This window comes from Glossina fuscipes, unplaced genomic scaffold (genome assembly GCF_014805625.2).
Source record: "Glossina fuscipes isolate IAEA_lab_2018 unplaced genomic scaffold, Yale_Gfus_2 112, whole genome shotgun sequence".
In the NCBI taxonomy this organism is placed as follows: Eukaryota; Metazoa; Arthropoda; class Insecta; order Diptera; family Glossinidae; genus Glossina; species Glossina fuscipes.
In genome coordinates this window covers 5,163,393-5,178,240 of record NW_023998455.1, presented here as the reverse complement: position 1 = coordinate 5,178,240, position 14,848 = coordinate 5,163,393, and the positions used below count along the sequence as shown (strand labels likewise).

Sequence of the window (14,848 nt, the reverse complement as noted above, 5' to 3'; positions counted from 1 at the left end):
AATTCTGCAAACATTTACCAACACTATTGGTTCTCAGTTGTTAATCAGGGTTCTGATTAATTTCCCATGTGTCATATGAACACGTAATCGATTTGTTGCTATCGTGTAAGAAGAAAAAAAAAAACAAGTGGAAAGGCTATAGTGCGGTATGGCCTGCAAATAAATGTGCTACATTATCATACACTTATTCATTTTACGACTTTTCAACTTAAGACATTATATGGGAAGCGGTCGAAAAGGTGATCCGATCCGAGCAATTTGCGATGGCGTTCGTCTTTGGTTCGCAACACCTCAATGTACCAAAATTTTATGACCTGAACACAAGAAAGGAAAATAGACAGACGGACAGACAAGCTAAGATCGATTGAGAAAGTGATGGTATCCTTCGTATGACTGCCGTTGACTTGAGTTTTAATCTAGAATTCAAACGAATCTCTCCTGATGTCACCGTTAAAAATGCTTTAAGTGCCGCTATATAAAATCCGATTTCTCAAACTATTCCACGATGCCCGATGAGTGCCTATTATTTTTTAACACCTCTGTTTGAAAACACATTTATACAGAGTGTGAAAAAAGAAACTGAAACGGAACGAAATATCAAATCATAACAAATGGTAAAGACTACATACATACATACTGCAATACTTCATAAACAATCGGCTTTCAATGGAATGAGGGGAAACAACAATGTACCATGAGAGAAAAGGTTAAATATAAACACGAAATTAGTGGTTTTCTTCTCTCTTTAATAGGCATAAGAAATTCTTAATCTAATTTTTATTGTCTTAAAACGTATTAACGGTGTAGTTATTCTTCAATTGCGGTGTGTGCGAACCGCTTCATAAGAATATATATAAAAAATGATTGCGATAAAGTAAAACAAACAATTCCGTTGATCTCAGGCAGCAAAAAGATAGGAAGTCTTTCACTCCGATTTCCATATTTGACAGTCGAAAGATAAGAGAACGGAAACAATGTAAATCTTTACGTGTGGGATCTGTCCTTCAGACTTTGATTATGATCTACTATTTAGATCGCAAAAAGATAAGAGAACAGAGTAAAGTAATTCTTTAGGTATGAGATCTGTTCTTCACACCTTGACTGTGATCCACTGTTTAGACCGCAGAAAGATAAGAACAGAATAGTGTATTTTCTTACGTTTGGGCTATGTTTTCCGGACCTGTTTTAAAAACAAACAGAACAAACTATACGCAAGTGAATATCTCCAGGTGCAATATCTCCTGGCATTGTTATATCTAAGCTTACGTTCTCCTATAATTATGTATAATGGTATATGTAATTGTACAAGTAATTAGGTCAAACCAATTCAAAAATTGTCACATATTAGTAATTCATTCGTTTTCTTTCGTTTGAAAACTTTTCAAAAGCTTGATGGAAGCATGAAGGCGTCTCTCCAATCTTGTCAACTCGCGACGCAATTCAACACTATCTCGTACTAATTCTTTATCATTATTAAGGGCGGTATCGATATCGCGAATACGACTTATATACGTTAATGCGCATTGCTTTTCCTCTTTATATTTTCTCAAATTACTCGGATTGATATCTGCTTCCTTGAGCTTTTCAATATAAATTAAGGCCTCACTTACGACCTTAGTTTCGACAAATATTTGCCCATTTTTCTTATTATCACGACGGTTATCAACAATAAATAGCTTCTTCTCTTTCTCGTGATTGATAGTAACTACCGAAATAGCTCTTCGTGGCTTCCCTTTTACCTTCAATTGCACGCTTGCATTACCTTTGACGTTACTAATGATTGGCAGGGACTTGTTAAGAAATTCAGTTTCATCTAATGATTCATTTTCTTGCATACGTGCGATATTGTTATGCATGATGTCTTCAGCTAAGCATTTAATTCGATCCAAATGAACGTGTAATGCTGCAAAATTATCTTCAATGCTCATTGTCTGGATTATATCCGGATTCAGCTGGACGGCAGTGCTTGTTGTACTGGCAGATAAGACCTGCAATACTTTGGCGAATCCTTGTTTCATCTTGAACAAATTTTCATTAATGACTTCTTTCGTGTACAACGACTTGTTATTATCGATGATTGCTCGGTTTGTTTCTTGAATTGACAGCAATTCGGCTTTCATGGCCTCGTACTCCTTTACCATTTGATTAATTGAATGTTCCTGTTCTAGAGCCTTTTGTTTTAAATTTTCAATATCTTCATTCAGTTGACTAATCTCCTCCTGTTTACTGTTTAACTCAGCTGAGTGCTGCGAGCACAAGCATTCGGTACAGCTATCGAAGTCCGATGTAAAGCGACTATTTAATCTTGAATTTAAACTACTGCGCTCAAATGCACTGTCAGTACTGATGTGGCTTTCCGATCGCCAACGACTTAATTTTGCTTCGTATTGCTTCAATATTTTACTATGATCGGACAATTTCTCCGGGATTAGCGCTTCATTATGGCTTACTGTCTTTAAACGACGTCCAAATTCGAGAACAGTTTTAGTTTCTTCCTTGTCTTTAACGTTCGCCGAACAGCAAAGTATAACGCTTACTCTAGCACTAGGACTCAAAGCATCTTGTAGTAGCCGAGTTAGCTTCGAATCGCGATAACGCATATGCGTTTTCTCACCCGCTTGCAACTTTGACACAATATCTCCGAACGTTAACAGAGATCGATTAATGCTTCTCGCTTCGCTGGGCATATTGCCAGTCTTTGGCATCTTCATCGATGCAGCTAAATCGATCAAATGTAATTTACCGCAAACGACCTGCTGAGTTTCAATATTTTTCCGCTTCACTTGAATCACAAATATTGAATGGGAGGAACACTCAACTTTACCGGCCTTTGTTAAACGTCTTTTTGATTTTCCCTCTGCAAGAGCTTTAAATACATCCTGTTGTGTCAATACGGAACGTTCTGTTGCCCCTCTTACATCCACCTTGCCATCATTATGCTCAACTACGGTCAGACTCGGTTTTTTATTTAGCAAATCGTATAACTTTTCCATATGTATTTCATAGTAGGAAACCGTAATAGCGAAATCAAATTGTAGCCTCATTTTCGACATGTTATTAAATATATCCTCAATAATCCGCGGCATGAATCCCTGTTCAATTGTGTCGACTTTATGCGATAATGACGAACCATAAGCGAATATGGATCCATTGTAACCGTTTAACACGTGATTCACAACAAATTTTCCGCTTTCATTGTACATTACATCGTTGGAGATATTGGGGGAGAACACCTCGTCGAAATTGTAAACTCTACCGTCAATTGATAAAGACTTCGCATCGTAGTGAACGGGAAAATCGGCAATTGATTCGTGATTCGCTCTTTTCCCGCTGTTTCCGCTGTTAGCTGGAGAAAAGCGACAAGCAATTTTAATTATATTTTCTTTCGCTTCTGCTATATCTAACTCGCGCTCCGAAAACATTTTAATAAAATTTCGCTCAAAGAATTATAACGCGCTTGTTTAACGCTTGAAGGTTTACCTTGCAATAATCCCAGCTAGTATATGCGGATAACCTTTTAAACTGAAATATTTAAAACAAAAAAAAGGACCTGGTTGTTGTTTTTCCTTAATTTTATGGGCTCTGACGAATTTTCAATGAAAATTCATTTTCCACTTTTCACGTTACTTTGTATTAGTCTGCCGAACAGGCAATTATGTGCGGATTTAATTTAATTATCTCGTAGGTACAGGGAGAGCATTTTTTTTCCCACAGCACTTTTACTTCATTTATTTTGACCTTCTGCTTCCTTTAAACAGTATAAGGTAAGTACAGGTACGCATGTATGTTGAGTGTGTATAGGAACAAATAAAACCTGAAAGTATTTAACGAATGCGATTTACATCAAAAAAACTTTTACTAACGGTCTACAATTTATTATATAGAGAAAGCAATATTTTTTTTTGAAAATCGCAATGCAATCAGTCGCCTTTTACCGCATTGCTCGCAAACAAATTTCATGTAATTATTAAAAAATTAGTTAAATTTCTTAGATAATCACCTGATCTGTATTAAATAAAAGTCCGGTTGCCATGAAAAAAATTGAAAAACTTTATTGATATTTACAAGTTAAAAGGCAGCAATCGGACAAAGACGACATTTAAAGGCTTTACAATAGTTCGCTTGTTGTATCGCTTATACTGTAAATATCTCATTACCACATGAATGCTTAGTTTCCAAGGGAGCTCTTATAAAAGGAGGATTCCAGTGCGATTCAGATTTGAGTAAATAAATCTTTTTCATCGTAAATTAGCAAATATTAAAAATTGCTGTCATAAGCCCGCTTACTTGTCATGAAAGAAGAGGCTCAGAAAATGGACCGATGTAATGCAAACTTACCGCACAACATTCATATATGCCAAAACGATCAATTTTCATTATAAAATCGTAAAGGTTAGTTCTTCTCCATTTATATGGGCTTATTATGCCCATCAGAGAGAGAGAGAGATAGAGAATGAGCTATGAGGATGAGTACGTCAAAATACCAGCAACGCCCAGGAAAAAACTTGAGAGACCTCGCAAGGTATATATATATTCTTGATCAGCTTCAAATTCAGCATCGATCGGTTTAAGCAAGTCCGTCCGTTCGTCTGTGTAATGTCTATAAACATTCCGCTGCAGGAAAACCGGAATTTCTTGCACTCAGATTAATATTGAAAATAGGTCAACTATCGGTAAAGTGAGAACAACCCTTTGCTCATTATTTAGAAGCACTACAGCCTATATATTTCCGAAAATTTGAAAGCATGCTCTATGGACGATGCTGTAGCACTTATACAAAAAGGACAAACATTGGCCACGTCTACCTTGTATTGTGGTCCAATAAGATTGAAGTTCTTTTTCAATATCTCTATAATGCGCAGAAACAAGTTTTTAAAAAACTCTTTAAAGTATATCTCTTGGCCCAGTTTCAAATGGAGAATGTACGGCAGTCCGTTTGTCCAACTGTGTAATATCCGCCATAAGCATCCACCAAATGAAAATGTTCCCTACAAATTTGCAGAAGAATTTGAAAATAGTCCAAACCGATCCAAATTCATCCTCCCATCGCCTACATGCCTGTACAACAAAAAGTCTGAACACAACAACATCGTGTACATTTTCATATTTATTGTAAAAATGGAAAAAATCAGCCTTGACCACCAAATATGAGAGAGAATGGTATAATGGAATATGAGAGAAAAGGTATAAAGTATTCGATCACGACCAAATATAATTTTCTCACTTGTTCCTTCTTCATATATGTAAATGTACCTGAATTGCTTTACATTTCGTTTAAGATTATATTTTACTTTCAATTTTCCTTTTTGTTAGTTAACTTTTACTCATAGCTATATATGAATTCATTTCGATTGATTGCGAACCTCCGGAGATAACCGTCTTAATGGCATTTCTTTTTACACTACATTATGCTATCAAATTCTTGGATTTATAAGTTAAGTATATGTTTCTGGTCGTGCCATGTTTGGAATCTTGAATTGTTAGTCTTCCAAAATTGTTTGCTGCCTGCCCTGCCCCTACATTAAAAACAGAACATGCGTGACCATGAAAAAAATAGTTTACCCACTAAAAATGAAATGAATGTGTTATGGCATATTTAATAATAACCAATGGAGCGTTACGGAGATTCAAGATAAATAAAAAAAGGTTTCATGTAACAACTGACCAACTATCCAACGATAGCATATGTATTTTATGCGAATCTTTATGTAACAAGTATGTATGTATGTAAGTTATTTCACTCGATGGTTGTTCGATGCCTAAAGACTTTGCTCTTTTGCTTTAGCTAATCTTCCGATTTAAAAGGGGTAGTAAAAAAAAAGAATGCCAACCCTCTTGCCGGGTCGTCCCTTATCTAAATGTAAACAGTAGCTCCTTATAAGCAACATAATTGCAGCCATAATTTCCTGGTTTGCTTGGTAAAAAAGAAAAAAACGAAGAAAAAAAAAACTTGGATGAGCAGCATCCGTTTTCCGTCGGCTATAAGTAAGTGTATATCGAAGCAGACAGCAGGCAGCAACGCAAAAAGAAAAATATTTCAATGAAAAACTTGATGTTCGCAGATGTCAAGAAAGACATGACAGACGCCCATAAAATGTTTAGTAATAAACTTATCATGCCAAGAAAACGCAAATACAGTTTAAACGATTTCATCAACGTACATCGCAAGCACTCCCCACTACACATTCCACGTCACCATCTAGCATCCCACGCCCTAAGGAATTCTCATTTCAATCTAACATATTGCTATGAAAGATTGTATTTTCCTTAGCAATATGTGTAAGAAGAAGAGCAATACATTTGTAAAATATATAATCAATAAATTTATTTCAGACTTTTGTAAATTACAGTAAAGTTGTAAATAATAATTATCATCATTTCATTGCCTTGCGCTGTATATGTAAAGCAAAAGGAGGAATTCTTCATCGATTTTCTATATAAAAAAAATTAGTGTGAATAAGAGTGTAATGCCGGCCTTCAGACTGTTGGAATGTTTAAAAATTTGAACAATAACTTTTAAACCCTTGCCAATAATGTTAGTATAATGGAAGCAGCAGTACTAGCTGCACTTTATTATGTTAGGCTGGTCGGAAAGTCAGTTCTCTTCTTCGCCCCACTAGATGAATTAATTGTATTCTTTCACAGCCAACTTCATACTTAAGCCGCATTCTCATTGTATAGCAGCAAGGCTTGCTTGTGAAAAAGTTCACTTGATTCTACGCAGTAGTCTTTACTTGGTCCCCTTTCACATATGGAAAGTGAAAGGCACTATTTTCGGAATATTTTAATTTTTTACTGTCGAAGAGATAAAAATGCTGTTCAAGCAAAGTAAAAATTAGCCGATATTTAGGAAGGGGACGTATTGGCGGAACATAAGTGGCGAAATTGCTTTGCCAAATTTCCATCCAGCAATGCTGTTGTCGAAGGTGTACCACGTTTCGAAATGTCCGTTCAAACTGATGAAGACAAACTAGAGGCATTCTTGGACACAAACTGCTAAACGATAAAATTTATCGAATTGAAATGCATATGAGAAAATATTTTATGCGCATAAGGGGAAACGAAATTACTTCCTAAACAATCCAATATTAGATACACAAATAAGTTGTTTGTTAACAACCGAAATATGCCTCATCTCGATCTATAGCTTCATCTCTGTCTAATAGGGCAGTTTAGCGTAGAAAGATCGCGATTTCGAACCGACAAAGACGTCCACCCATTTTCACATATCCTTAACTTTTGTGATCACCTAAATGCGACCGCATCAAAATGAAAAAGTGACAATTAGAAGGAACAGGTTTAGAGAATAAGACGCATTGGGAAGAAGATCCCAGACCCAGATTGCTTTTGCTACACGCAGACCGAGATTGGCTTGAAATAAAATCGTCATTAAGGGCTTCACTTAGTTCCACTAGTTGAGCTAAATATCTATCAGATGTAACCGTTTCACCAGATTTCAGAATTACTTTGCTTCACCCATTCTTGAGCTTACAATTTTTATCACGAAATATCGTAAGCAACTTTCCGCTAAGCCAACTTAATCATTTCCATAATTTTTGCTGTACTTGTTTCCAATTTAAAACAGAATAAGATGCAGTGTGAGAAATGCTGGTCCATGACATGCATGTCTTTACGCTTCGGTAAATACTGAACGCGTTGTTATAAATAACTTAAACTAAAACTTATGTCGTACAAACATCAATGACTAAGCTCTACCCAAGTTACCCAACTATACCCGAAATTTCAAAGGAAACGTTCGCAGAGTAACTAATTTTTAATACAAAGATTCGATTTGTACACTAACGCATATAGATTTAAAATCTAACCTAACTTTCAACCATCGTTTTGGAATGATTTAAACAAAAGCTAACAGATAGATAGTAAACAGTTAGTGATTCGTTTGCTTTACACTTTTCTTTTATTTTTTTTGATTTCCTTCTTTAATCCCTTTTCCGCGTAGCTGGATAGAATCAAAAATACTTAAGCCTCGTAGACTTTGAGGGTGTCTTACGTTGCCTTTGGATATTAGTTAGCAGAAGAATTAAGAAGAATTCTTCAAATTACTGAAGTAGTAGGTCAGATAGTCAAAGACCAGGAGCACATATATTGTTTAATAGTAGTCGAGACACATTTTTTTACATTTTGCAAACGAAATGCCGAAATGATTCGCCAGTAGTAGGAGTAAAATCAAACCTTGCATCACGCTATCGCTTCGCAAATTTTAAAGTAAATTTAAGAAAGAAAATATTCATCTCTGCGTAAACGAGAACACATATGGTCATGTATGTATGGTGTACGTAAATATATAACTGCGTAGCTAAAGTCTATATGACTTTGTACTTTCTAGTACTTTGTACTTTGTAGCGATTTACAAGCATATTGATGTTGGCTGACTGGAAAAAAGCGAGTATAACAAGCAATAAAAAAAAAAGAAAATACAGAAAGAGTACAAAAAGCAACATAAAAAGCCTTTTCAATGATTGACTGACTGACGAACTGACTGACGGAATATATCCAATAGATGGATACATGGTAACGAATAGATGCTTGAAACTCGCTTATGTGCATATGAACGAAGAGAATACTGCTTGGATGGGCACCCATAATACAGATTTGTTTTTCTTTCTTCTTTTACTATTTTCTCTTTTTTCTTACACTTTCATACGTATCAACAATTTTTAAATCAATTATTATTGCAATGTTTAATCAACATCATCTGTTCAGTTATTGTTAATGGTTGAAATCATTTTTAAGTTTCTTTTATTTGATTTATTTATTTATTTTTTTTTTTATATTAAATTTATTAGTTTTTTGAAATAACTGTTATTTTCGATTGCATACATTATAAAGAAATTTTTTTATATTTTATAGATATTTGGACTTGACATAGAAGCATTCACATCTGATGGAGGAGGTTTCGGATAAATGTGAAGGTAAATTGGTGCACGTTGTCGAACCATTTAAATGCGATAGATATAAAATCTATTTACCTCACTTTCAAAATCAATCTATCAATTTTGCACAATAAATATAATCCTGGACACATAAATGGCACATACTTTGCGATAGAAGTAAAAGCAAAGATATATTAAAAGATGCAAAAAAATATTTCTATCTTCCTCTGAAGTAGACTTTAAGTGAAGTATAAAATATGTAAAAAAATTAAAGGCAAAACATAATGAAAGCAACAAAAGCAAAGATGTAGAAATTTCTTGGAGCTAGGAGTGACAATGAATTTTTTACCTACAAAGATTAGAGATCAGCTAGAATGGTATTTAAAAAATAAATATTTTCTTCTTCATTACTCTATTACCCGACATCGGCGACATCAGTGGTCCATTTTCCATAAAATGTGTATTATTATACTGTAATGCGACTCAGGACGGACTCTCGTGTCGTTTACATTGTTTGCGGAAAGGACCTAAGCGACGATTATATTTGAGAAAGAGATGCGCCAAGGAATTGTGTTACATTTGATCATTTCTTTGCGGGATTATGAGTTGGACCAAAGTTTTTACGGAACTTGCAACAATAACAAAAAAATTCTTCTTACCTTTTAAACATTTTTTCTTTACACAAATCCAGATCAAAACAGATTTGTGCAAAGCCCTCTTATTTGAACAAATAGAGGAGCTCGAATTGTAAACAACAACAATAACATTTCCATAAGTAATTGAAGGTCATGTAGTAGGGTTTTCGTTTCAAAACAAGTTGGCGAGCTAAGGGTTAAAAAAGATTTAAAGAAACGGGAAAAAGAAATTTTTTTTCATACTCGACAGTATCGCGCGAGAGTAGGAGACAACTGCACAATTTTATGCCGTTCCTGTCCTGTGATTTATAAGTAGTGAGCGAAAGGTAAACATCCGAGAACCAGAGATGGTTTATACCCTATTGTAGGCGTATCCTTCGACGGATTTAGCCCATCGCCAATAACAATCTGAGCATAAGAACTTTCAGTATTTTTCCAAGCTTGAAGACGAAATGTCCATTTCTACGAGCGGGAGTGTAGACAGTCCAACAGATAGACGCATATGCCTAAACTGGATTCGGACTTTAATCAATATACATGTATACATATACGTCAGGGGGTATTTGAAGCTTCCTTCTAATTATTGCAAACTTTTTAACAAAATGTATATTTCAATCCCTATCCTTCGGTGGGGCGTATACAAAGGTATGTACGCCGTCGGTAGAAGTACATATGTTAAGAAAAGTGAGCATCGATATAGCAAATGCGATTCCTGCAATGCACATGAATATAAAGCCCAATGTGAGCGCTGCTCACTTTATTCACTGTATTCATCCCTATTATAAAATTCGATTTTTTCTGCATCTGCAACAAGCAGTTACAATACGTTATTTTATAAATAACGGGGACAATTACGCTTTTATATGAAAGAGATGGCAATGCCTCGTATCCTTTGTTTACGACAATCCAGCGTTCATTAGAGCATTTGTTGAAAGAAATTTTTAGGCTATCCTGGCTCTGAATTGCATAAAGCCAAACGTAAACAAGTCGACCGACATATGACGGCGCAAGAGATGCATCGTCACAATTTTATGTCTGGTTTCATAACAAACCGCGTATAAACAACTTCTGTTGCGGCTTCTGTTCTTAAAAGCTAACAGTTCTGTCTCCACACACATTACACTCGTACGTAGAACATAAGTGTATTATTTGAATTTAAAAATAAATAAATAAATAAATAAATAGAAGACAGCTTGACAGAAATTTAAAGGCACAAGCGTTTGTAAGCAACATAAAGGACATGACATACGCCAATATCATGCTAAACAACCACTTTATTATGTCAAGAAAATGTGAAGACGTTCTGAACATGCACACATTTTCGAAACGTACAATATGCCGTTAGTATAAAGGAATCTCCATTGGGAGGGAGCCAATGTGTGTTGCGATGACAGTTGCGTTTTTGTTGCTCTTATTAGAGAGACACAACTAAATTTTGTAGTACAATAAATTCATATACATATATATATATATATATATATATATGTTATACTCGCAGATGTGCGTTTGACTCTATTATACATGCACAGCATATTAGTTGAAATGAATTTATGGTAAATAAATTTATTTTATATTTTTTTATAAACCGCTAACTTGCGCAGAAAAATCATTTACATCATCATAACCATTAACCGCATTGATGATGCAAACGAATTTATTTTATTTTTTTATTTCTATTTTTATTTTAAAAACAACACCATCTGTTAGTTACAGTCTTCTTCTTTCTTCTCTCTTAGTCGTCTCCGTTTAACTATTCTATATGCATTTGATGGGATGATGTGATTATATTAGTTATGTCGTTACAAGAGAAAGAATATAAAATTCAGTTGAATCTTTTTTTTTTTTTTTTTTTTTTATAGACCACAAACCAAAAACCTCATTTTATTACCGTAATTTTGCGTTTATTATTTACATAATAGTATTTTGATAAAGTACTTACTTTTATGTAGTAAAAGTTACAGCAATGATGATAGAAACACTTGCACACAATCAAATGAACGAACTTATAGTGCAGCTTAAAATGTCGACACGTTTTTTTTTTTGTTTTTTCTCTCTTTTGTATATGGTAAAGCATCCATAGATGCCTTGCATGGTACGGCATCTCCAAATACGTGACTTGTGAGACTGCAACAGCAGTTACAACAAACTCTCGACGTAGCTCAAAAATAATTTGTCAGCTGCTGTTGAGTATGTAATGCTTCTCCATTTCCCCGGACAAATTATGCTAATTCATTAACTTGGAAATTAAACTAATTCTCTCTCATCCTTGCTACTACTACTATAAGAATGACGGCCATTAATATTAGGTGCTTGCTTGTATTTTGATCATTTTGTCCCTTTGCTAAATTAAAATTTTTTTTGTTTTGTGTCACGCGCTTCACGTGATAAAAATTAGTTGGAGATAAGTTGGTTGATTGAAATGGAAATTAGCTGGACAATGCAGATCTATCCCATGCGGACTGCAGTCATGAACAATAAGTCTTTATGGGGCACCAAAGCTAATTTATAATACATTGGCAGTCGAGTATCCAGGATTATGTCTTTAATTTGGCGATCGTCACGTTCGAATCAAACATGATAGTGAACAAGTGAAGACAAGCAAATTGTAAAACAACTCTTGCTAGTAACATCGTTCAGAGTCTGCATTAAACGTTTGCACACATTTATGTTATATGACGAATAGTACAGAAGTCTTTCAAAAAAAAAAACAATATGTATATGTATAGCCTGTATATGGATAATTTTGTCTTATTACAAAATTACAACAAAGTATTGCTATATTTGTGACTTTCCAGTTGTTGTTTTTAAATTTTCATTTATTTATTCATTTTATTAAGTAATCAACAATCTAAAGCTGAACAGTTCCTATCATCCGAAGAGTTTAAGTAGTCGAGTAGCCACAAAATGCTCTATGGGAAGGCAAATGGCTTACATGCAAAAGTAGATAAAGTGATCGTTCATTCGTTAATCGTAAATTCGATCAGTAGAAAACTTTCTTCTCTAAAAAATGAGGGGTACGCTCAATTTGTCCAAATGTTTGCAACGTCCAGAGAGAATAGTATCAAATTCCGAATCGATTTAGGCATGTCCGTCTGTCCACCTAAGTCCGCTCTCCTGGCATCTTCAAACTTGATATTGAAAATGGATCAAAACGATTAAAGGACACGCCTACAATGCCACGTTTTAAAGCAATAAGCAATTGTTTCTGTTTTCTCATTATTCACAAACTGCTGCAGATAAATCTGCAAAATCTTTGAACTTGTAGTCTATGGCAATGCTCCCCAATATTATAATGCGCCCAAATATAATTTCCTTTTTGTAATACCTTTATATATATATAGAGAGTATATGAATTCAAATTCGGAAAGCATCTAAACATGTTTGTCTGTCCATCTGTCCAACTTTGTTGTATCTGTGTGGTAAGCTAGTGTCGTTCGCAAGAATTAAGAAATCGCCTACAAGTTTTCAAAAGAATTTGAAAACGTCAGGTCAAAGAACATGCCTATAAAGCTCACAAGACTATGAACATCTTTGTACTTCTTGTCTTTTGCTCGCTACTCATAAACTACAATCGATAGACGATATAAATTTTCACTTTTATTCCAAGAAGGCAGAAAAATTCGACCAAGCCCATGATATAGAGTGTGGATAAGATGAAGAAGTTCGCTTTCAAGAAATAGATGTACGATAGGTATACATATATAGAAAGTTAAGATTTCTTTGAAATTCAGAAGAAGCATAAAGAGTGTTTCAGATATCAAAATATGTTCCATTGTCAATTGCACGTTTTCTCCATTTTTCGGGCAAACTATGAACATCACTCCTCAGATTCATCATGGGTTGGTTTTTTTTCTTTCACATATACGTAGGAACCAAAGTGCCAAAGTGCAGCACGTATATGATATATTCAAGCAAGCAAGAGATATTCGAAAGGAAGAAAAAAAATTCGAATCGAATCGAATCGAATCGAATCGAAAATCAACATCAAGTTAATATTTAATAATTTGCATCTTACTTATCAATATGTAATTGTTTTATGTTATCAATACATTTAAACATTTAAATACACATTTTTAAATTTAGATTTCTCCATTCCTTTCAGTGCGTATATATGCTAAAAAGGTACATTTGGAAGGGACGACAGATGCAGATAGCGCAGATGGTTGTTGCTTTCCTGTTTATAAAAATGTGCACATATTGGCCTTCACAGTATTGAGTTTGAAGCTCGTGCAAAAAACATTTTCCATTGCTAACGGAAATAGCAAAAAGGAAAATAAAGAAGAGGGAAAATGAAAATTCCCCCTGAAAGCTTTTAAAAGCAGTTAACTGATATTCTTAAGCTTAAACAATTATTAGGGAAATGCAATAATAAAGATTCACATATAGAAGCGAACAAGAATGCGTGTGTGCGTGGCATGCTCATAAACATTCAGATTCGAGCACATTAGTATGCTTTGAGCAGCACAAGCACACATTGATGGAGGAAGGTAGGCTATGCATATTCATAGTACGTACGCTCACTCAGCTGAAGGGAGGGGAGAGAAAAAAAAACAAAACAATTTGTTCTTTTTGCATATAAATAAAAAGGAGAGAAGGATTTTTCATCTAGAATATCGACAACTAGTCCACACATGGTATGTATGCTTGTGTACTGTTTGATTTTTTCTTTTTTTTTTAAACAACGCCAGAGGCTTTAAGTCAATTATTATTGCAATTAGTTTAGTTTACGGTCTATTAGTATTACTTGTTGAATTTCCCTTTCAACTCTGTTGTTTCATAAAATTTCATTTCAAGCTGTTTGCGCTTGACTTTTACTTACCATTATTAAGATTTTGTAGGCAAAGAATATTCATTAGTTCATCATTGTCATTATTATTATTATTATTATCATTATGAGCTTTAGTGTTAAGTAAATTTCCTTTTTAAAACGTATAATAAACACAGTAAAATTTCACAATCTACACACATACGTATATGTGTTTATTGATAAATACATATGCATACAAAAGTAATACAAAACTGCCTGTCAAATGAATGGTCTGCTGAAAGCGGAAGGAATAAAGCGTAAAAAAAATTTTGTAACACTTCCATACCATAGAAAAAAGCAAATAAAAACGAAACATCTTTCTGCACTGAGCGTATGGCTACATATATAAATACTCGTCTCATACGTCATGTGCATTTAGAAATGTGTGCAGTATGGAGTTAGCTCGTAGACAAAGTATACATTTTTTACACTCATCACAGAAAAATGAGGGGTATATTCATTTTGTCAAATCGTTTGCCACGCCCAGAAGGAACCAACAAAGACCCCACAAA

At 34.5% G+C, this 14,848-nt stretch overlaps 1 protein-coding gene across 1 annotated transcript; it reads right to left on the bottom strand.

The window, feature by feature from the left end:
* Window positions 1-1,208: 1,208 nt before the first annotated feature.
* LOC119639307 (kinesin heavy chain-like) lies at window positions 1,209-3,422 on the bottom strand. Its single transcript, XM_038036608.1, has one exon. The coding sequence runs from the start codon at window positions 3,420-3,422 to the stop codon at window positions 1,353-1,355; it is 2,070 nt and encodes a 689-aa protein (XP_037892536.1). The 3' UTR covers window positions 1,209-1,352.
* Between the last annotated feature and the right edge of the window lie 11,426 nt (window positions 3,423-14,848).

Bases quoted from the DNA above. Each gene is read 5' to 3' on its own strand.
- LOC119639307 (XM_038036608.1), bottom strand. From the start codon at position 3,422: ATGTTTTCGGAGCGCGAGTTAGATATAGCAGAAGCGAAAGAAAATATA.